Here is a 25,165-nt window from a genome sequence, read left to right as displayed (position 1 = left end):
CACAAAAGGCCGCACAAACCTAATCTTCAGGCGACACGGTGTGAAATCTCCCTTATTAGGCCACTGTCATGGTCACCTCGAAGTAGTAGCTCTTGTTGACCACAGAAAACAATTCTCCTCAACCGGTGATAATGCTCCTCAGTTTTCTTCTCTCTCCTATATTTTGTGTGCTTGTTCACTATACAGGCAACACCTTACGATTTGATATACATATGACATGTACTATGTAGACATTTTATCGAAAAATCTGTTGAAGTCAAGGATGGCTCAGTTGGTAGAGCCCTGATTTGGGTCCTGGTAGAGCCTGCAATTTCCACCTAAAATGTCTACATATGCAACATCTTCTTGCTTTCTCTTCTCGTCATTCATAAAATTTGCGGCAGTCTCTTTATGGTAGTTAAGTGTTTGAATGTGTTTCGAACCCAGTAGGCTTAAACAAAAGTATTTTTTATACCATGAAATTCTCGGACTGCATATACGAAATTTTGTTCTGACAAAACTAAATCATCACTCAAAACTTTGATTTTCAGTTGATATATGCAGTTTATTTCTGTTTTAATAAACCACTCCAATATCCGGTATTGCTGAAATAATCACTTTAGAGAGAGCATTACACTGAGGCCCCGGAAGTTCTGCTGTCGTCAATGTCTTCATTTTCGAATCACTATATCTTATAAACAACCAGAGGACGCTGACTGATCTGATCACCAATCGACTGTATGAATTGTCACACTTACCTCTAAAATCTCATTAACCGATTCTTTGTACAGATCAACCGAAAAATTGAATCCGCATATTTATATCCTCCATTATATTCTAGAACGTTCCGCAGATAAAACGATTCGTTAATATTGCCAGTAGTTGACTCCTTCTCTCATTCAAGAACGTACCCTCTCCCGCCTTCCAGAGATTAGAAATTGAATCGCCCTACATGTGGTGCTATCTTTCTTGTGTAGCTTCCAAATGCTGACAAGTCTCTACATAGTGCTCAAGTGCGCTGCGACAACACCGAAAGCGCAAGAAAAGTTTATGTGCAATATTATCAACAACAGGGTTATAGAACATTCTCCGTCTTGTCTCGATAATTATTTCTCCCAAGTTATCATCACATTATTCAAGAAGCCAAATCCTAATTTTATCTAGTGTAAACAGAAAAAAATCCTGAAGGGGGGGCTCGAGCCTCCTGATTCCCACCTTGGATACATGCTATTGACAATAACAGTGTTATAGAACCACTCTCCGTCTTGTCTCGATAATTATTTCTCTCAGATTTATAAATTTATTATCTTGACATTATTCAAGACGCCAAAAATCTAATTTTATCTAGTGTAAATTGAAAAATTTCCTGAGGGGGGGGCTCGAGGCACCTCATCCCCACCTTGGATACGTGGTATTAACAATAACAAGGGCATAAAACATGCTCCGTCTTGCCTCGATAATTATTTCTCTCTTTACATTATTTTCACATTATTTAAGAAGCCAAAAACCTAATTTTATCTAACGTAAACTGAAAAATTTCCTTGGGAGAGGGTCGAGCCCCCTGTGCCCCATCTTGGATACGTGCTATTATCAATAACAAGGTTACGGAACATTCTCCGTCTTGCCTCGATAATTATTTATCTCCTTAAATGATTGTAACATTATTTTATTTCACACCACAAGAAACCAAAAACCTCATTTTATCTAGTGTAAACCTAAAACTTTCGGGGGGGGGGGCTCGAGCCCCTTAAGCCCCCCCTCTGGATACGTGCCTGACTTATCCATGTCGTCAATGACAATTTTATTCTGTTGAGCACCTCTCCGTTTACCAGGAGTTGACAATTTCTGGTTAGGGGTTTGTAAATATTTTTTCTCTCTTTTCAGTTTTTTAAGCAATGACTCCGACCGTCCCGTTGATCGCGAGGATAATTACACCCGTCTCTCTTCTCTTCTTCACACTTCTCGATGATTCGTAGTAGCAAATTTCGCTCACTGCTGTGCACAACTTTCGACATTTTACACTTACTCAAAAACACGTCTACGCACATCAACAACACTCCTCGAATTCTTGAAGAGAGTAAAATTAGCAACACTGTGTCAGCGGAAGTGGGAAGGTCCTTGCCCGACCAGCGCCAGAGCAAACACCGGGGGTGAAAAAGGGGGTGGGGGAGGCCGGTTAGTTCGCATATTTTCCGAGGTTTCAGAAAGCTTGGTGGATCTATAGTCATTTCTAATCTGTGGTAGTCATCGTGTACACACCGCTAAATGCTTTTCGGGAGTATATAAAGGACCTTGTAAAATTATAGCAAAAGAAAATCCCAATGTTTACAAAGTGGAATATAAGACAAAACGGGGACAGACAGTCGTGGACTCAATTTCGGTCCAGAGATTGAAGAAGTACTACGCTTCGGAACACGGTAGCGGCGATGAGAATGTAAATGGTGATGATGAGACTGAAGAACAGGAACAGTCAGGAGTGAATGTGTGAGAACATACCTTTTACCCTGTACGTAACTTCCTTTTCAGTACTCTGATGCACTAAATAAATTTTACATCTTGCAAATAATTTTTTTAAACTAACAAACACTAAAATTATGTGAAATATTATTGTTTAACCCTTAATAATTGCACGAAAGTGTAAAACTAGTTATTACCACACTAAAATCATTAGTTATAACACGTAGACATCGAGGTTTCATAATAATGAACAACAAGTACAGTAACGCGCAAAAATAATAATAATTAATATTATTGTATTCACGGATAGTGAACAAAGGGAATGGTGATGAATATAAATTGCGCGCAAGGAATTTTCCTCAGATTTTTGTAGGCCTGCAGAGAACTGATGGAAATAATCTTTTGTGAACTACAAAAGATAAATAGTGTAAGTCAATAATAGACTTTAGTATTTTTTTATGAATAAAATGTGTTAAACACATTCGGTAAGGAAAATGAGAATTAAAATTCTCTATGATTTAGCGTGGTTAGTCAAAATAGGGTTTAAACAAGTACATATTTTAATATTTCAATTGTTAAATTTAAGTTAATTACATTTATAATTTTAATAACTAAATAAATGACAGAAATATGAGATTATCAGTTTTATAAGATTTAAATAACGTTAAATAAAGAGAACAGTTATAATAAGAGCTGACTAGGCATACAGCCAGTAAATTATTCAATTAAACAAGTTACAGATCAATAATAACTAAATAAGAATTGCGATAATAAGAATTATAATATAAATAATAATAATAACGAAGAGAATAGTAAACATATTGAGTTCTTTGATATTTACGACAGTTTTGAAGAAGTAAAGAGTCTTTCATTAAACACGTACCTTACATTGATCCATCTAATTTGGGATATTTCATTCCAAATATCACTCTACAATTATTGAATGTTATAATCAAGTTGCTTAGAGTACTTCCTAAGATATTTTCCCGTATTGTAAAATCCCACTACCATAAAATTTCCCTCACATGTATTTCACATTCTGAAAACGATATCGAAAATCAGCTTCGAACGTCTTCATGATAAATTATATGTCGTCAGCAAAAGGATAAAGTTCAACCAGGGTACAACGGAAATGTCCTTCCTCTTTAAGCAATGGGGAAACTTGAGTTACATTCAGAAAGACAGAACAACTGACGAAATATGCAAGTTAGGCATTCTATTCGTTTCTTGCAGCAACGATATATACCTACATCGGCAGGAGCAACATTCTCTCTTGACATGAAGTAACCAACACGTTGCAAATTAAACAGCAGATATCTCACATTCCACATTAGCCGGGGAACTGAATAAACTGCCGGCAGAGCATTCTTTCAACTCAGATTATCAGCTCGAAAGATACGAAAGAACATGCAACCTTATGTCCGTTCAGAACGATATTTCTTCATCTGGCAACATTTGGAATATAAATTGCAATTACGTTTTCATTTTTATGTCATTTAATTTTAGATGATTATATATCTAGTTAAACACCACCAGGGTTGGCAAAATTTGTGTTTTTTTTAAAAAGAACAAAACTGTTTTTTTTTGTTTAAAACATGTTTTTTTGTTTTAAACATAGTTTTGAACATGAGTTAAAAAAAAAACATGTTTTAAACAAAACAAATTCAACCTTTTCCCAGTAAATTATAGTTAAAGTCGTTAAAGAGAAAAAAATACTCATTTTTATGAGTACAGTGGCGACAAGGACAGTTTATTTACCTTTGGAGATAAGGTTTACCATACTCCAGGGTAGGGGTGTGCGGGACAGAATTTTTTGGGTCGGGACGGGAAATTCTTTAAATCCCGACATTCGGGACGGGAAAAATTCTCAATTTCCCGAAAAAGTCGGAAACTTTTCTGGACGGGATGTGTTCGAAATTTAGATGATTTATATTCATCTAAATTTCAAGAAACTAAATATTATAGAATTACTATCCTCGTCCTGTAAAAAATCACGGTGAAATATTTCATGCTGCCTGAACAGTTTATATAGCAGAAAACAACCTGCAGTGTCATAATAGATTCTCCAGATCAATTTATCTTTCAAAGTACAAAATTATGTTACCAAAAGTAAGCATCTGCGCTTCATTCAGTTATACAGACCAATGAATCGTATCGCAAAAGAAAAAAAAATCACGTCATGATCAAAATCAGGCATTGTGTATATAGATATTAGTTTCCATTTCCAGCTTCCACCAGTCTCAAACTTGCAGGACGATACGAAACAAGAAACTGAGAGGTTCCGATTTCTACAGTAAAGCACGGGTCTTTCTTGTCGCACAACAAGTTTGCTACCTTGTGCATACATAGCTAGCCTGCCTAACCTAACAACATAGGCATTTAGCCTAAAATTAAAAAGCTTTCTCCCGTGACGTCAGAACATAAGGTTGCTCAAGTGTTGTGCGATAAGTGAGACCTGTAAAGCCCGGATTAATTGACACAGATTCAATGAAAAATAGGGTTGCCAAACAAAAAATTATCACAGACTACGAAATATATACAACCAAAATGTGTTTTAAACACTTCTAAAAAAAACATGTTTAAAACACATTGTTTTAAACGTTTAAAACATTTGTAAAAAAAACAAAGTCGTGTGTTTTAAACGTTTAAAACAAAGTGTTTTAAACACTTTTGTTTTAAACATGCCAACCCTGAACACCACCAATTGTCAACTTTCATTTTTTTTTCTCTCCATATTTTTTTTGTATACACAATTGTATATTATTTTCCTTGAATATTCTTAGGCTGATTGCAATATCATTAAGGGAGAAAGAGTCTATAATGGACAACGAAATTTCGGATTCTTAGAATATTATCTGATGTATTTCAATTTATATGGACAATATTAGCAAGTGCAAAGGAAATTTTACAATTACTCTTTATTAATGACGATATTTTATCAATATTGATCAACACATTATTTTTTAGTAATATTTAAAGTACTTCATTCAATTCAATTGTTATTTATAAATATTTTCAGACATCAATTATAATTTAAATTTTGCAGTAGTATACAGTACACACTCTCAAGAGTATTTACAGCATTACATTACATTCATATGTAAAGTTCAATTTGCTTTTAGTAATTATTAGTAGTTATATTTATTTATTTTCTCTTCTCCAGATTCTAATTATATTTGGTGTGTAAAGGATGGCATTAATTAGAATTTGGGTAATTTATAGTAAGAGTAAATGTTATGACTGAATCGGTACTCCTTTTCAAATTCCATTTCCTAAAATGTAACAACCCTCAACTACAAGATTTTTCATACTTGTAATATTTACAAGTACTACTTTCTTAAAATAAGGGTGACTTAGAGGCGCCCTTGTCTCAACAAAACCTCTACACATACCGACATATTAAATTCTCTCACAAACAACATTACACTAACGATCAGGAGGAAATGCCTGTTCGGTATATGAAGCAAATTTCCTTTCCAAAACCTACCTGAATTGCCTCACAGATAATTCAAATTTTAACGGTGAAATGAACGTTTTAACAATATTATGAAACCATATTAACAGTCCTCAGTTCAGCGTTTTCACAGATGTCAACGTCTAGAGATGGTCACCAGCTAAAACCTTGGAGAAATAAGAAGTCAATTTACACCTGAAGGATGCAGAGGAATTATTTGTCCTACGATTTTTTTGAGAATTTCTCAAGAGTTTTATTTCTGAGATTTTTCTTTTAATTTTTCGACACGTGGAAACATGAATTACAATTAGACCTTTCATCAATTTTAATTAAGCAGTTCAGCAAAATCAGTTGATAAGCACCAAATCGTTTAACACGGATCTCCTTCATTCTATTCTAATAAACTCCTACTGAAGTCAAGTAGTAGTGAGACCTGACATTCAACGCTGATAATACATACATCGATTTGAAGGAATATTTACATACAACTCAATACTTCACATTCACAATTCGACGATATGCAGTTCTCTACTGTACGTTTTTCATCAATGACAATATTTGTAGCTGCAAAGTTAATGCATCAAAGTGGAAAACATTTTTCACGGCCACAAGGAACTAATATATACATATATACGTGGTTTAGTTCAAGAAGAAACTTCATTGCTATGCGCAAAGACTATTAAGTGATGATAACAAGAGTAAAATTATGGTATTTTACTTGAACTCTTTGTGAGAATCAGAATCACTCAAGCATTATTTTATGGACAAATGTTAGTGCTGTGATTTTATCTATCGAACATTATTATATTCTTATTTTCAAATACATAAATTCATGTACATATATTATTATTCAAGGACAGTTATTGATACAGTGTATATATTTTGATTAACTTCAAATTTTCTAATTAAATATTTATTGTGATAGTTGACATATATTATAAATAAAAACGACAGCGATATTTAAATGATACAATAAAGTAAGAGACGGTGAAATTTACATCGATAATGACATATGTGTCCAAGTGTAACTCGGATGAGTATCACAAACGTTGCTGATTTTGTAAATATTAACTTCCAAATACATAACAGTGTTGTACAGTGTCAGTGCTTGCAGGATCGATTACACTACTTCGCTAGTGTGTCATTGAGACATAAATTTTGACAAGATCCATTCTTGTGGAACAATGCTTTTATAATTTTCTCACGTGGTGTCAGAGTGTTGCATGCTTATGCACGGACTTCGCTACGTCATCATGTAGTATTGGAACTCAGATGTGTAGCGTAAGCCTCTCAATGAATACGCGCACGAGCAGATTGTCAAGTTAGCATAACAAACTCACGTGCCAGTGTTTACCTTTTATATGCTTTACGCAGACATGTATTTTTTTTTCTCTTTTTTTTCTATCGAGACTTGTGATATATCTATATTTTCAGGACCTATATTATTCCATTTACATATATTCTGGGTAATGGTATGTTATTACAATATTTTTAGTACACTATATTTTATAATAAAAAAAAAATCTCTCCATAGAATGGATCGATATGGAATACAACTTTAAATCTTTCATCTTTAGGTGAAAATCAAAAGATTTTCTTTAGGGGGTAGAGGAGCGTATCGTACCCAAGGTATTGGGTAGGATGTATAAGTCTTTGCATAGCAGGTATCAGAGAAAGGAATGCTGAATAAGTAATCAGGCAAAGGTCGGGTGATTGACTTGGAAGGCGCATGTGGCATGAGTGTTGGAATTGTCAGGAGGTGTGATCAGTTGGCGAGAATAGGAGAGAGAGTAAGGTCTGCGGATTGCGAGAGAGGAGCAAAATGGAGAACGATTATTGGACGATGGTGTGTGATAGATTCGATGTCTAACAGGGAGGTCAGACAAGTGATAGTTGAGAGGACAAGCTAGGAACAATCTCCATATATTTGTAAGGCAAGTAATATCCTTTCATTAACCAATCCATATCGATTCAGTCATGGAGAGTATGAAACCCATATCTAATCTAAGCTAATTTCTATCGCCATTCCTTTAAAAGGTAACCTCTTGCATTTGTCACATTTAGGCCAAGCGAGTGATAACCATCTGAGAGATGAATGAGGAATAGCTACATCACCCAATTAAATCTAGAGGTTCTTGGTTCGATCCCAAACGCAGCATGGGAGTTGCGTTACGATATGCTAACAACTGAGTCACACCATTTAATTTTAGTCCTCCTTTAGTTTCTTTTACCTTCCTTACAGCATATTCTAAGGCAAAATTAAAGAGCAATGGAGATAATGCATCTCCTTGTTTTAACTCATCATGAATTGTAAATTTGTCAGACATATTAATACCCACACGAATTTTACTTTGTTTCACTGGTGCATATTTTTATCATACTAACAAGCTTCTTAGGTATTCCAAACTCTACTAATATATTATATAATTTATCTCTTTTGACCGAATCATATGCTTTTTTTAAATCAATGAATAGCTGATGGATATTTTTACACCAAGTACTGAATAGAAATTTATTTACTTAGATTCTATTTTCTTTTGCCTCCCAATGAAGATATAGTTTGAAGGATATGTTAATGGTACAAATATTCTGTAAATGGTGTCAGTCAAGATTGTGTCTTTCAAAATGCAAGATTTCAGTGCTACTTGAAAATAATAATAATAATATTTAGTGATTTCTGCGACACATTCAGCTTTTTATAATAATAGTGGTAATGTTATCGCCTTGTAATCAAGGGGTCCCAGGTTCGATATCCGATGGAGGCACATAGTGGTTCGGATCCCACTTTAAACTGTAGGTCCAGTACCAATTAGCCTTACTGTGCATAAAGTGGACATCAAACCCAAAATCAATCAATCAACATTCAGCTTTTTATTTCTATGTAGGGTGTACATCTGTTGCCACATCATAGCCCCAAATAAAGATCTGATTGTGAACAGAAACGATGCATTATGGAAATCAGTACGCAAACACAATGAGGTCTTATTTCTATTCTCGACACTCAAACTGAGGGTAAAAACTTACTATCTTCCATTAAAATAAACACATTCAAATGCTTACGAAACATGGCATCTCTTTATTTTTTTTGTGCTACACACATTCATCAATAAACTTGCGGATTACTACACAAAAAAAAAAAAAAAACTCTCAGTTCACCATTATTTGGTTTCCAATTTAAATTGTGAATAAATGCACACAGGAGACTATCAAACAGTGAACACATGCTGATTGTATTCAAATTAGGAATGATTATATTAAAAAGAAAAAAAAAGTGAAATAAAAGCTTTGCATCAATGTAAGTGCAACAGTACACACACACACCTGTGCATGCAAAAAAAAAAAAATTATCACATTACATGATTATATATTTAAAGGCACAGTGTTTTGTACATAAAAATTATCACAATCTTTACATTTCTGGATATCTTTTAACAAGAACGTTTGTAACTTAAAAAGGAGTAATTTTCACTCTTAATTTTAAAATTAATGAAATCAAAAACATAATGAATGGAAACTTATTTAACCGTCCTTTTGCTAAATATAAATTATATCATTAAAACATAAAATATTATTATTGAAATCTTGTCAAAAGTTATCCACAAATTTTCAAGGCAATGTAAATGACTGTTTCTCACATCATATTTAACAGATATTGACAATATTGTTACATATAGTTGAGAGTAGGATTATCAGAAATACATTTATGAGAAGTAATTCTCATAGTATTTATCTTTCTTAATGTTTCTACAATTCTTTTAACATGTGAAAAGCCCAATTTTTTTCTTATCTGATTTTAGGAGAAAGGCACTTTTAACTTCTTCAAAAATAAATTTAAAATGTATCATACTCAATACACACCTGAAACATTGATTACACTTGTAGAGAACTGGAAAACTGTAAAGTTACAAGAAACAATTAAACAAGCAATGTCCATGAACAGTGGACATGTGAGCAGGCGATAATTTGCACATTAATGTTCAGAATTGACAGTTAAAAATAACAAGTTTTAGGAAATGCAATTAATGAAGTTCAATACATGGGAAAGAAAAGGAGAAAATATATAATACTCTAAAATATTTTTACAACAGATTAGGTTACATTAGTTATGAACACGGGTTTATTTGAATTTCGGCACATACTTCACAATATTTCAAACTGTATCACACCATATTGGATGATTAAACTATGACATATTTGCACAGGTTTTAATTTTGACATTAGGATTCATTATGTGAATTAAATTTTGACACATCATAAATCATTGACAGTAAACTACTTTTAAATCACCTATTGACAACTGTTTGGTAAGAATTCACTCTGATAAACTTATGATTCATTTCTCCATGTAGTTTTTGTGTGCGATCATTTGCTGTGTGTCTAGTAGGTTTGTGCATAACTGCCAGATATCTTTGGATACAAAGTTTGATAAGAGTTGAAAATTTGTCTAAAATAAAGAAAATATGTGCCAGAATAAAACACATAATAATATAATTATTATGGCACAAAACGTTACCTAGTCATTACATGCATTATTAATATCTGTAAGTGAGAAAGAATCATACAAGGATTAACAAATACCATGAACTAGACATCACAAAGCGTAAGATTAATAGTTTCTTAAAATGTACCTATTCTATAAACTACCTCAAAACAGTGCTGTGAAACACAATATGTGATTAAGTATACTTTTTTTTTCTTGTAGCTGCGCAAGAATTCTACCACTACAAGCACTACAAAATTAACCATACAAAAATCAAATAATGCTTCATTTTAACTTCTAGTCCTATAAAAGTATGCAGTATCTATGAAATACTAAACTCATAAAAGTGTGAACACACATATATGTAAAAAACCTGTACAAAGCAAACATAACATTTCATGGAATAATTTCCTACTATAAACAACACATATTCATTAGGAGAATTCTGCTCAACTTCCTTGAAAAATGTTATTTCTGAAATTAACTGTGCTTTGGTTGATTTCTTTACAATCAATATATGACTTAAAAGTAAGGTATTCTGGTAACTTTAAAATGCACTATTCATTTTTCTTCACTATGCCATACATAATTCAATGTATTCCTAGCTTCGAGTGACAATAAGAGAAGCCATGCAAGTGAATACTGTAAATAATAAATTCATAAGGAGGGGAGGGGGAACCATTCAAAGCTTATTTGAAAATAACAAAGTATATTATTGAATGGGAAAGTACTGAATGCCAGTGCAAATTGAATCACTTGACTAGTCTACAATTCATGTAGAAAAAATAGTGGTGAATTATTCAATGAGATCTATACATTATTATGATAACTCATCGGATAAAGTGATAAAGCATGAAACATCACTATGTTATAGCGTACATTGAATATAATGACTTAAAAAATTTCTTACCAGTTTTAACATAGAATTAAAGATTAAATTAACTCGTGTACCTACATACATATATATATTTTCAGAAAACATTATTTTCTTTCTACCAAATCAGATGATTGGATAAAAAAAAGTATAATTTGAAAAACAAAGCTAATTTTCACTTCATGGTAAATGTTATAGTAGTAACATTTTGAGTTTGTAATTTTCAGTGAGTTAAGCTGCACAAATAAGTGCATAAAAATTAGAAAATGCTGAAAGATAAACATGCTTTCTAGTATGTATTGCAAATTATTCAATGACAATTTTCACTTTCATTTTAATGTACAGCATGAAGAATAAAAATCAGTACCAACATAATTATATATTCCCAACAGTTCTATTTCTAAATAGATATTTCAGGAATATGTTAAAATATTACATGCAATAATTGTAATTGTATGCACTCATTCAATACAGCATGAGCATATTTCAAACATGAAGCAAAGTATATTATATATAGTTTATGAGAGCTATACGTGACATCAACCTCTTTCTAATGTCATGTAAAATATGCAATATAAACACACAGCACAAAAGTGACCTATATTATACACTGTTTCAATTTCAACACACCTTAATAATAATAGTAATAAAATCTGTTTCATCATTTTAACCCACTTCAGGTTTCCTTTGATTCAAGAAGTATAAACACAATATCAATATACTTACTTCTCAAAGAATTACCAAGGCAACAAAATATATCTTACACGCATACATTTATGACAGACAAAAATATAGGCATTTGAAACTTCCTTAATCATTACACAATTAATTCATAATCAATTATTATAATGCATAATGGAACATATAACTAATACTTTCAAATACACAGTGCATGTATATTTTTCATTAAACAAATCAACAGATATCACAAGCACAAAAAGTTTACTGCAATTAGTACAGTAATTATAGAGAAGCAATATCATTTCTGCATGAATTGATCTGATACCCTGTTTACTTTGCTTTCCAACATCACAGGTTTCAAGTTGAATTTCTGCAATGTACTGCAAAATCAACCTACTTCATTTGTGAAAACAAATGAATGTACATGTGTGTTTCTTGGAAAGCATACAATTTCTGTTCAGTTATGACATTTTAGCTTCCACAAAATCCAGCAAATTTTCTGGCCAGCAGACATACAATTCCATATACTCAGATCGGAAATGATGTTTTATTACAGTTACAATTTTATGAGTCAAGTATGGATCATTTTCTGTACCAATTGCTTCAAACCCCATGTATTCATACTTCTTCTTCTTAAGGACAGGTTTCAATTTCTTAAGGCACATGTCTAGATTACGAAATGAAAATTCATCACTTGCATTTTTCTTTACAATGAGAACAAATATTTGTTCTTTTCCCCTTTTGATCTCTACAAATTCTCCAACAGATTTCCTAACCTTCGTATATTCCTCTGCAAATGAGGTTTTAAATTTAGTCATGGCAGAATCTGGTGTTCCATCTTCGCTGCCAAAGAATATGATAGCAGTGTCATAATTAAGCAAATTGTCTGATGTTGAGCCTTGTGTAACAGTTTTAACGAACAATTTATCCTTTCTTGGTGCAGACTCTGCATTATCACCCTCTTCCTCCTGTGAAATATACAAAATGTTCATTACAGTTTATCACAAAAGATGAAAAGAAACTGTCATGTGTCAACAATATTTTAATTAATTAAAAATGTTTATCTTGGTTAATTAAATATAAAGGCTACATCTTTATGTAAATGCAAAATGTTAAGCAGCTCACAAAGCAAATGGGATATTTAAATAATAGGAGTCTCCAGTGACAGTGCGGTCCAAGGTATTATACTTCTGGCTCCGGCAACAAGTCACATAAAAGTTCGAGTATCCTGTGGAAAGAATAACAACTTTGGTCTTGAGATTTCGGTCTGTGTATGGGACCGTTCGCTACCCACCATCGTGAGGAAATCAGGGAGCTATCAATGAGTGGTGTAACCCAGTCATGGAAATCTGCAACAACTGGGGGTTTGTCATGCTGACCACACGTCACCCTGTAACCGGTTGGATGATCTCCCTCCCACCCCTGCAGGGGGTCAAGGCCAACAGTCGGTAGTTAGGCCCTGGCCCTAATGGGTTGTTGCACCATGGGTTATTACGAGGGTCGTTCAAGGATAATTTTTTTTATTATTTTTAGGAAGTATGAGCCCGATAAATGAAATCAAACTAGCAATGTGTTCTTTCGTCTTTCCTCTATATTTACACACAATGCAATGTTCGTGCGGGCTAAAGTGCATGCGCAGCACGTGATTAGCGTGAGTCATGCAATGAGAAACGTGCCCTGGCCATAAGGAGAAGTGAGTCATGGTGGAACAACGTGTTTTGGCAGTGTTGAGTATTGTTCACAGAGTTTTTGAAGAAAGGAGAAACAGTTAATGCTGCATGTTATTGCCAAACACTGGAGAAAATGAAAAAAGCAATTTGCAGCAAACTTCCCGAACTCCTTTCTGCTGGTGTCATTCTTTTGGATGACAATGCTCGTCCCCATTCGGCAGCAATAACACAGGATAAACTTCGAGAAATTACATGGGAAAGGTTAAAACCCCCCCCCCCCAACCTCCTACAGCCCTGACTTGGCCCCAAGTGACTTGTTTCCTTAACTTAAGTCCTAGCTGCAGGGTAAACGTTTTCACATTGATTTGGAGGTTCAGACAGCCGTGAAAAGTGTTCTTTGTTCCCTGGACCCTGAATTTCTTGCAGATGGCTTTCAAAAACTTGTGCAACGATGGGACAAATGCTTGTGCCGCCTTAGAAATTATGTTGAAAAGTGAGAAAGGACCATGCTACTTGGTGCAACTTGATTATTTGCAATATAGGGAAACTTTTTCCTTGAACAACCCTCGTATATATAAAAAATGGGTGTTTTACAGCAGCACCAGTATAGTTCTGTCATTAGACACAGTGCTCGAAGTGATGAGAGAAGGTATCTCCTCAGCTAACATCTGATCAAAATGAGAGAAATATATTGCAGAAAAGCTTAAGATTTTTACTGAAAAATTGATGAAAAAGGCTCGAAATCAGATCAAAAAGAGTGCAAAATTATCATTTAATTACCCCTGTCTATTTTATCGTCATCATGTTTAAACCATATTACAAGGGTTCTCAAACTTCTTCGTTTCACGGCACCGTTAGTGTTTCAAGAATTTTCCATGTCAACTGAACATATGTAATCTCGGGGCTGCACAGTCTACTTCCTTTCATTGTTTATCTGCCACTCAATGAGTTAGGCAGAATACCAAACTGCCACTTATGTTGCAAACATTAGGCAGACATTGACTAACTAACTAACTAACTCCCTAGCCTTCTTAAACCCGAAGGTTCATGGCTGCAGCAACACAGGCCTTCCATCTTTCCCTATCTTGAGCAAGTTCTATATACTCTTTTCCATCCCTACCGATTTCCCTTAGGTCCATCTCAACGTTGTCCCTCCATCTTCGTCTTGGCCTTCCTACAGGTCTCTTACCATCAGGTTTCCCAACAAGAATCCTGTAAACTCCTCTTTCCTCTACCATTCGTGCCACATGGTCTGCCCACCTAAGTCTTCTTGATTTAATTATTCTAATAATATCTGGACATGAATACAAATTATGTAGTTCTAAATTATGTAACCTTCTCCACTCACCTGTATCCTCATCCCTTTTAGATCCAAAGATTTTCCTAAGGATCTTATTTTCAAATACTCTCAATTTATATTCCTCTTTCAATGTAAGGGACCAAGTTTCACATCCATATAATACTACATACAAAATTACTGTTTTGTATATTTTAACTTTCAGTTTCTTAGATATTAAACGAGAAGACAAAAGTTTATGAAGAGAGAAGTAACATGCATTTCCTGAATTAAGCCTACTTTTTATTTCCTCTTTAATATAATTTTTTATTTGTTAATATTACTCCTAAGTATTTGAATTTGGAAACTGGTTCAAACGAGTTGTTATCAATAATTAGATTTTGATTATTACCTAACACTTGGTTTCGGCCTGTAAGCATATATTTAGTTGTCTCTTTGTTAACTTCCAAACCTATCTCTTTAGCAGTTTTGAAAAATATTTTAGCATTATTCTTAATTGTATTCACATCATTCCCCAGTAAGTCTACATCATCTGCATATGCTAACAACTGAGTCACACCATTTAATTTTAGTCCTTCTTTAGTTTCTTTTACCTTCCTTACAGCATATTCTAAGGCAAAATTAAAGAGCAATGGAGATAATGCATCTCCTTGTTTTAACCCATCATGAATTGTAAATTTGTCAGACATATTAATACCCACACAAATTTTACTTTCTGTTTCACTGGTGCATATTTTTATCATATTAACAAGCTTCTTAGGTATTCCAAACTCTACTAATATATTATATAATTTATCTCTTTTCACCGAATCATATGCTTTTTTGAAATCAATGAATAGAAGTGGACATTTTGATTATATTCCCACTTTTTTTCAAGTGTCTGTCTGTGCTGTTTGTTTCAATTTCGTTAATTTTGCTTTTCAAGTAATCTCTTTTTTTACTTCTAAATGTGCGGTTAACTTCTCGCTTTATTCTATTATAATTGTTTAGATTTGTATCATCCGAGGTATTTAACCACCTAAGTCTAGCCTGATTTCTTATTTCTATTAGATTATGACATTCATTATCAAACCATGGCTTATTTTTTCTTGGTTTATGGTATCCTATACTTTCTTTAGCTGCTGATTCTATTGCATTACGTATGTGCTCCCAATTCTTATTTACGTCTGTTTCATTTATATTTTCATCATCATTTAAATCCTGCAAAACATCAAATCTATTTGACAGTTTAATTTGGTAATCTTTCTTAATTCTTTCATCAGTAAACTTTCCTGTATCAAATTTTAGAACTTTTAGATTTTGTTGCTTATGATTTATCACTGAGAGTCTTTCTCTTAATTTAGCAATTACTAAATAATGGTCACTGGCACAGTCAGCACCTCTATGTGTACGAACGTCAATTATACTAGTATGCCTTCTCTTATCAATGAGAATATGATCTATCTGATTATGAGTTTTACCATCTGGAGATGACCAGGTATATTTATGGATATCTTTATGTTTAAAAGTGGTACTTTTCACAATTAAATTCTTTGAGGTTGCAAAAGTAATCAATCTTATACCATTATCATTACTTAATTCATGAAGACTTTCTTTACCAATCGTGGGTTTAAATGTCTCTTCTTTGCCAATCTGTGCATTACAGTCACCTAACAGAATTTTCATATCATACTGAGAAAATTTATCAAAGACCTGTTCTAACTCTGTATAAAAATCATCTTTAGTATTATCATCTTTATCTTCCGTTGGTGCATGTATGTTTATTAAAATAATTTTACACCACCTACCCTGTAAAACTGCATATGATATCCTATCATTAATAAATTCTACTGTTTTAAGAGCCGAGATAATTCTATTATTTATGAAAAATCCTGTTCCAAAATTATGATTTTCAGTACCACCATAGAAAAAAGTATAATTTTTAGTTTTACAATTCCCTTCTCCTGGCCACCTAACTTCCTGGCCAGCTACTACATCTAATTTATACTTAACTATCTCATTAATTGTACACTGAAATGCCCCAGGCCGGTAAAGGCTCAGAACATTCCAGGTGCCTAATTTAATATCTTTATTCCTAACGTAGATCTTATCCTTAGTCCAGGGACCTCCCAAAGGCAGACATTGAACAACTGCAAAATGGTGTTACGTAGGACTCGAGATGTTAAGGCTCGACTGGACGTTTGGCAGGCGAAAGGGCGAATTTCTTTAAATTTTCTTCTCCATTTAAAAAACCTCTTCCATATGAAAAATTACATATGCTTAAAATTCCCTCTAGAGAATTGACGTGAATTTTCATGAAGTTTGCTTTCACTGTTATCTAAATATTATCAATAGTGTAATAGACTTAAGTAATCGCAAAACTTTTGAGAATATCTAGATAACAGCGAAAGAAAACTATTCGAAAACTCACGCCAAGGCTCTAGAAGGAATTCTAAGCGTATGTAATTTTTCATATTTTGGAATATCACAACGGTTTCTCAAATGACGAGGAAAAATTCAAAAAAATCGCCCTTTCGGCTGCCAAAGGTCCCGTCGAGCCTCAAGTGGAGATGGTGCAACCGGCCCTAAATGGGACACGAAACCGCCAGACAAATTTCTCTCTAAATCAATTATTTATTATTGTTTTTGGAATGCAAAATGAGCTTTTGTGAAAATAGAAAATTCATACAAAATTTTGTACTTATTTTAAAGACTTGTTGTAGCAATTATTATTATTATTATTATTTTTGCCGGACACTATAATTGTGCTAGGTAGACTCACAACTTCCCACTAATGCAATGCAGAGAAAAAGATCATTCATTTGAATTTACATAGAATATGTTTTTATTTTTGACTTGAAGACACAAAAGTTATATTAGGTTAGCACAGCTTTCACCATTATTTCCAGATTTCTAGAGCAAATGATACTTTAAAGTATTGTAAAACTGGCATGGGAGAAAAGTTTAGGTAATTTTTGCTACTTTTGGCAATTTAGCTTGTTTGTGAATGCATGCTCTGCTGTTAATGTGGTCAACTTGCCGCTCTGTACCAGACATGAACATGTGTGTGGATGCAACATCCGCACACATGTTCATATTTGGGAGTTCTCTGATTTCTCTATCAGCGGTTGCTCATTACATATATCATGTGTAGTAATTTATCAGTGATTTATCCGAAAATCTCCAGCACCACCTAGCAACCCAAGAAAATTTTATCAACCCTCCCTAAAATAATTTTTTTAACAAAGACCCTACAAAATATTAAATTACACCCCTCCCCTGGTGTAATAAGTTTGAATTTTTGATATGTGAATAATTAACCCAGCAGGATGCTAACTCTCCACTAGGATAAAAGGATGAATTGGGTAAATATTACCCAGAAGAAAAATTAATTCGAAAGTTCCAGAAGAAAAATTAATTCGAAAGTTCCAATTATAATTATTTTAAAGCATTTGAATAACAATACATTTATTGATTAAACTAATTTTAGGCCTATTAATTTTAAATATCTTTATTCTCTTACAAAATTGATAAAATTGAGGAAAAAAAGTACACGTTTAAATACCAAACTGAAAATTATGCGTGTCCGTGTGGGCAAAATTTACACAGGTAGTGTTTCTACCTCCCTGTGAGTGGAACTAACAAGTCTCACAGCTGACTTAGAAGGGTGGCCTCAGGCACTCATTGGAAGAGATTAAAAAATTATGTATTTTAAAATTGTTGTGCGGTTGGCAATACTATGGATTTTCTCAGTGTCTACGATGTAAGCAGCTCGGCGGTTGAGGTAAGACTTGCACGGAAGATTCTGAGCTCGGTTCTCGCGTGGATTTATACATAAAACCTGCTGCAAACTTAGCTTGATGCTTGGCTTAGTGGGCTTTCATGTCTCGGCTTAGTAGGCAGTTTGTATCTGTGAGAGACAGAGTGGCAGGTTTTGTTCGGGTTAATGGTAGCACGGTCTGCTTATAAAATGGACTGTTAGGATCCAGAAAATCGCTGAATTCATTTGTTCTATGCTCTGTAGCAGTGATGGTGAATGCAATGAATATGATACCATCAGTAAAAAGTCTGTCAACGATTGTGATAATGCAGAGGTAAGAGGAGGAAATTCGGAGAAACAACTGCAATGTGATGGTGATTGCAATGAACAGCAGTGTGATGCATATAAATAAATGTTTGTAAGGTGACAATAAATACCATATGTAGTACTAAATACAAGGGTTGAATGCAAAGTAGTGGCAACACTGCTGTCACGTGCAAAGGGTGAGTCACAGCACCACAAGCATTTCGTGGCTGATAAGGGAATGTCAGACAAGGAAGTGTAGTGAGTGGGAACAGCTGTATGTTATTCAGTCAAAAACAGCAGTGCTCTGAAGCAGAGGACGAGAGTGCAAGCACCCTAACAATATGTTTAGGCAAGAAGAACAACGTGCGTGTATCAAAATTGAAGTGGCACGTCGTCGGAGTGCAAAGGAATGTTGGCAGGGACCGCATGAAGAGTGTGGTGATGCAGCATTATCGTATCGTACAGTATCGCGATGGGTGAAAGTGTTTCGGGAAGGCAAGGATTCCGTGCACGACCACCCCCTTTCTGGAAGACCCCCAACTGACACCACCACCATTGAGCTCCTGGCTACCCTGCTGCATGTGGATCGCTGATGGACTGCACGAGAATTAGCCACGGAGATAGGTGTATGTCACAAAACGGTGCTGCACATTCTGCACGACATTCTTGGGTTCCACAAAATCGCATCACGTTGGATACCGCATGAAATCACAGAGGTGCAACAATTGCATCGCTACGCACTTGCACAGGACTTGATGAACCGCTACCAGAGGGAGGGTGAGGACTTCCTGGGAAGGATCTTCACTATGGATGAAACCTGGGCTCGGTCGTACACACCATGCTTGAAGTGGCAGTCCAATGAATGGACACACCCTGGTTCTCCTTACCCAACGAACGTGCCCCCTGAACAAGGTGGTGTGAAAGTGATGTTTATTGTTGCTTACGACAGCCAGGGGGTAATCCTGCACCATTCTGTACCTCCCAGGCAGACGGTCAACGCAGCACCATTCTGTACCTCCCAGGCAGACGGTCAACGCAGCCTACTACTGCACCTTCTTCCACCACCACCTTCGTTCAGCATTAAGGAGGAAGCGACGGCATGTTCTCCCACCATTCTGCATGACAATGCAAAGTGTCACACTGCGAACACTGTGATGGCGCTCCTGCATAACTGGAAGTGCGAGGTAGTGGAACATCTGCCGTATTCACCCAATATGAGTCAATGTGATGATGACCTTTTTGCCGAAATGAAGGAACCACTGCATGGGAAGCACTACAACATGCACGAAGCCATCATACGTGCTATATGGCGGTCACTGCAGGACATCGACAGAGATGGACGCGCTGACGGTGTATGACGCCTTCCATACGTGTCGTAGAGATGGGGGGCGATTACATTGAAGGAATGTAAGATGTGCTCCTCTGCCAATACAGTCAAGAACCAATTATACCAGTGTTGCCATTACTTTTTATCCAACTCTTGTAGATGTTTTTAAGGTGCTAAAAAATCTTATATGTGGGATTAAAATAAGGTGAAAAATCAACATGTTAACTGCCACGTCAGTCATAATAACCGAAACTGGTACATACCAATCACACCATTCATACTATGGGAATGAGAGACACTGTAATAGATAATTCAGGTACTCATGTTTTCCGCGAAGAAAATAACTTAAAACAGCTTCGCAATCATGCAATATTGGTAATTATGAACGAAACATGTGACTTGACTTGTTAGGGTGTCATTGGTCATGAGTATAACAATGATGCGCATAAGCCGTGATAGACAAGGCACGGGAGTCGAATGCACATTAAAAGTTTTTTGACTGTTATATTTTTTACTGGAAAAAAAGATAAATTTTCAAATTTGCGAAATAAAGTCCAATAACACTTGGGCACAGACTGACGAAGGTGAAGTTATTTTCCTTGTATTAAAAAAGTCAATCACTATGCATTTGACTCTCATGCATACAAAACAGTGTACAGGTCTGAGCAACCTTTTAAAGGAGTTTTCAAAACAAGTCATATTTTCCTCATACCAGTATAGAATTGGCTCAAGTAAATAGCAAATTGCAAATGACAAGGGCATTGAAACTGACATCTGTTTAAATTATTTTCGCCACCAAAAAATATTTTTTCACATAAATGCACATAAATAATATACTATGCTTTCAACTATATGCACAATAGATGAATGTCTTATTAATGCATAATTTTCTCAAGAACGTAGAATTCTATTTTTGAAATAATCATTCATATAAAACATGAAATTAAGCTAAATGCCCTTACCACTTGACTATTTCCTAGATTTCTTATGTTTTTTCCTATCATGACTCTTCTTTTTATGAGTCTTCTTTCCATTCTCTCCATGTTTTGTTTCATTTTTTTTTTGTCTTCTTCTTACGTTTGAACAGGACTGTTCACTATAGTGATCCCATTCCTCAACAAATTTATCTTTCTTCTTGAACAAACTTGGTTCGAAATAATAATCTGCATAATCTGCTTTCCTAGGCTTTTTGAAACTAACATATTTTCGGTCAGCAGGGTGATTGGTGTCTCCCTGAAAATGTATTATATTTATTTTAAAAACTGCAACTGCAATGGGTGGAATATTTATATCACTTACTTAATAGAGGATATGAATTAGCAGCATATTATGGAACACAGATGACGGTATAAGCTTTAGCATTTAAATCATTTCCAAGAAGACAGAAGTAGATACCAATTTTAAGTGATGAAATGTATCGATGAGGTTGCACAAGAAGGCAAGTAGCAAAGTCCTTGATCCTAAAATTCACATTTTAGGGGCCTCACGAAGTTTTACGAGAGTCATTCTGAAAGTAACTTCTGTTTGGATATAAATGAAATACCAGGACATTGTGAGAGTTTTTATTATATACAACTGAAAGAGACAACTCTAGGCTATTTTTCTACATAAGCACCGTTTCTGTTGAGACACTTATCATATTGGCGAACAAGGTTTACAATAACAATGTCAAAGAAATCTGCCGCCTGTGCATTCAGCCCTGCAGTAACACTGTCCTTGAGCTCCTGGTCTTTTTGAAGTGCTGTGCCCCTAGCCACCCACACCTTCATTTGTGAAAAGAGGTCATAATCGCTAGGGACCAAATCCCAAATTCCCATTGAAAATGTTAGGGAAGGTCCTTGGTTCGAGCAGCAGTATGCGGGATGAGCGTTCATGCACGAGAACAATGCCAGAACTCAACATGCCACGTTGCATGTTTTGAATTGCTCGTTGCAATTTCTTCAAGCTTTCACAATACACTTGGACATTGATTGTTGTGCCTCCTTCCAGGAACTCCACCAACCCCAGTCAACACACTAACGTTGCCACGTTGTATGAATGTTGTATTTATGATGAATGTTGAATTTATGATGAATGTTGCATGTAGGGGAACAATGTTATGATAACGTTGTCACAACGTTGTATGCTTGTATTTATGATGAATGTTGTATGTAGGGGAACAACGTTGTGATAACATTGCATCAACGTTACAAAAAACATTCCACTGAATACGCTTTAGTTTGGATGATCACCACCATGAGCGCCACAAGCGTCAGATCGGAGTGTTTTGTTTAATCTGAATTTGTGTGTGCACTGACCACCAAACCTTATATTTCCTACAGCATACACTAGATGGCAGTGCGACTCAAATGAAAAACAAACATAACGTTTAGTAACACAAATAAGGATACTTTCGATTGTAATTAGTGAAAAAAAATGTGTTTTATTATCCTTCGAAAGATGTGTGAATATTGAAGTTGTAAGGAAGATCAGAAAATGAAATGTGTTGAATACAAGTGAAACTCCCATGATAAATATTTTTATTCCAGACTATATAATCAGGAGCTAAGTACTGCATAAAGAAACTGATTACCAAGTGTAGTTAGAGATTGGTTAATTCATCAAAATCTCCAGACTAACAATTGCCTATTTTGGTGGAGCAGGAAAAGTTTTTATAATATGTAAAGAGAAACTGTGACGTTACAAACATGAGTTTTTCCTGTTACGCATATGTATTAGCCTATATACAAAAATGGCTTGGCAAGATTGCTAATAGCTTACCATGCGAAATAACCCTATTTTAAATATGCATTGTTATACTCGTAAATTACACAGGCAGCAAGAAAATGTTGCAAAAAAGTTGTGGCAACGTTAACCCCTGACATACCTAACGTTGCTACATAATGTTCAGTATATGTTGTGATAAAGTTGTCAACCAACGTTGCAACGTTGAAAAAAATGACCCTTAAACGTTGACACAACGTTTTCACATATGTTGTTTCACATGTTGTATCAACATACATTCAACGTTGTAACAACGTTAGGTATGTTAGGGGCTAACGTTGGCACAACGTTGTGGTAACATTACCTTGTTGACTGGGACAGTATTCCTTTTCTGCCCCAAAAAACAGGACTCCAGGACATTGTAATTGCATGGCTGAATGCACAGGCAGCAGATTTCTTTGACATGGGTATTGTAAACCTTGTTCGCCGATATGACCAGTGTCTCAACAGAAACGGTGCTTATGTAGAAAAATAGCTTAGAGTTCTCTCTTTCAGTTGTATATAATAAAGACTCTCACAACGTCCTGGTGTTTTTTTATACCCAAATGGAAGTTACTTCTGAATGACCCTCATATAAGGAGAATATAATAAGGAGAGAATAATCTTGATGATTAGATGAAAAATTGGTATTTTTAATTTTTTGCCCGGTGTTATAGTTAATTATTACTAGAGCCCGGAAGTTTGGCAAAATGCCTCTTTGTATCTACTGCATATATTGATAAAATTTTTGCGGATATACATTTTTTATGTTGTTTCGAATGTTTTAGAAGCCTTTTCATTTTGCCTATTTTGCCTATTTGGGACCCCACTGCCTATTTTTAATTATAATGCCCTTCCTTGCCTTTTTCAATGAAATTTGAACATTTTTTTAAAAAAATGTGTAAATAAATTATTTTTCTCCCAAAAAACGTTGTTGGCATTTATTTTTCTTCCGTTTATTATGTGAATAATTTTCGCCTTATTTAAGTAATATTGAACTCACGTATGTTTCAACATTGCTGAAGGAGAAAAGTATGTTAAAAAAAAATAGTATTTCATGCTGAGTTAAGATATTGCCTTTCCGTTAACATGTCTTTGTGAATGATTGACTGCTGAAAACCTGTTGCAGAACACCTGCACAATTACCTCATCACGTCCAGCTTCCGTGTCAGGAGGTTATTGACAAGAAACAGCACTAATGCCCAAGGGCGTTTGCATGGATTCCAAAATCAAGTTCTCTATCTTTAGTTTAGTTCTGCACTTTGGAAGGAAAGGATTGTGTAGTTGTCATCATGCCAAAATTTAGTGTGCTATCAAGTGGTAAGTTACATGGTTACGTGCATGAATTTGGTGAAAGCACATTTTGGACAGATGGTACTATTCTTCTCTGCAAGATATGTGAAAAAACATTCAACCATGAGAAAAAATACTTTATATCTCAGCATGTGTCAACAGCAAAACATAAATCTGCAGTTGCCAAAAAGGTTGGACAGAAGAAGATATCCCTAATTTCAATAGTGGGCACTTCATGCAACAGGCAATCTCAGTTTACTCTTGAACTGTGCAAAGCTTTCATGGAAGCAGGGATACCATTCTGGAAAGTGGAAAACAAGTCACTGAGGAAATTCCTGGAGAAATACACTAAAGAAACGGTGCCATCGGAATCTACGCTGCGGAAAACATATTTAAGCATCTGCTACGAAGAAGCTCTGCAAAGAATTCGTGCTGAAGTTGGTGGAAAGAAGGTTTGGATTTAAACAGATGAAAGTACTGACGCTATGGGACGCTGAATAGCCAACGTCATCATATGAACTATCGAACCAACATGCGGAGAATCCTCGTCATTTCTTCTCACGTCAGAACAACTAGAGAGCCAATGGTTCGTCAATAGCTCAGTTATTCTCAAATTCCCTACTTCTGCTCTGGCCAGATGGTGTACATCATGATGACATGTTACTTTCTATCCGTGATGCAGCTCCCTATATAAAGAAGGCTACCATAGCATTGAAAATTCTCTTCCCGAACATGCTTCATATCACATGTGTAGCCCACGCAATGCACAGAATCGTCGAAAAAGTTAGTGTGTTGCACCCAGAAGTGGACAGGTTGATTTCGAACACAAAGAAGATATTTCTGAAATCTCCCTCTCGAACCCGAAC

At 35.0% G+C, this 25,165-nt stretch overlaps 1 protein-coding gene across 4 annotated transcripts in view; it reads right to left on the bottom strand.

The window, feature by feature from the left end:
• Window positions 1-8,943: 8,943 nt before the first annotated feature.
• Window positions 8,944-25,165, bottom strand: part of LOC146002566 (uncharacterized) — a 68,164-nt gene continuing 51,942 nt past the window's right edge. For 3 of the 4 annotated variants that reach the window (XM_083140499.1, XM_083140500.1, XM_083140501.1), the window contains exon 4: window positions 8,944-12,893. In XM_083140499.1, coding sequence (XP_082996625.1) covers window positions 12,387-12,893 — 507 coding nt within the window. In that variant the 3' untranslated portion in view covers window positions 8,944-12,386. Of the gene's footprint in view, window positions 12,894-21,226; window positions 21,498-25,165 lie in introns of all 4 variants that reach the window. The other variant, XM_083140502.1, reaches the window with a different exon arrangement.

Source organism: Lepisma saccharinum, chromosome 18 (assembly GCF_977018435.1).
Source record: "Lepisma saccharinum chromosome 18, izLepSacc3.1, whole genome shotgun sequence".
Classification (NCBI taxonomy): Eukaryota; Metazoa; Arthropoda; class Insecta; order Zygentoma; family Lepismatidae; genus Lepisma; species Lepisma saccharinum.
This window is presented reverse-complemented; position numbering and strand designations above follow the sequence as displayed.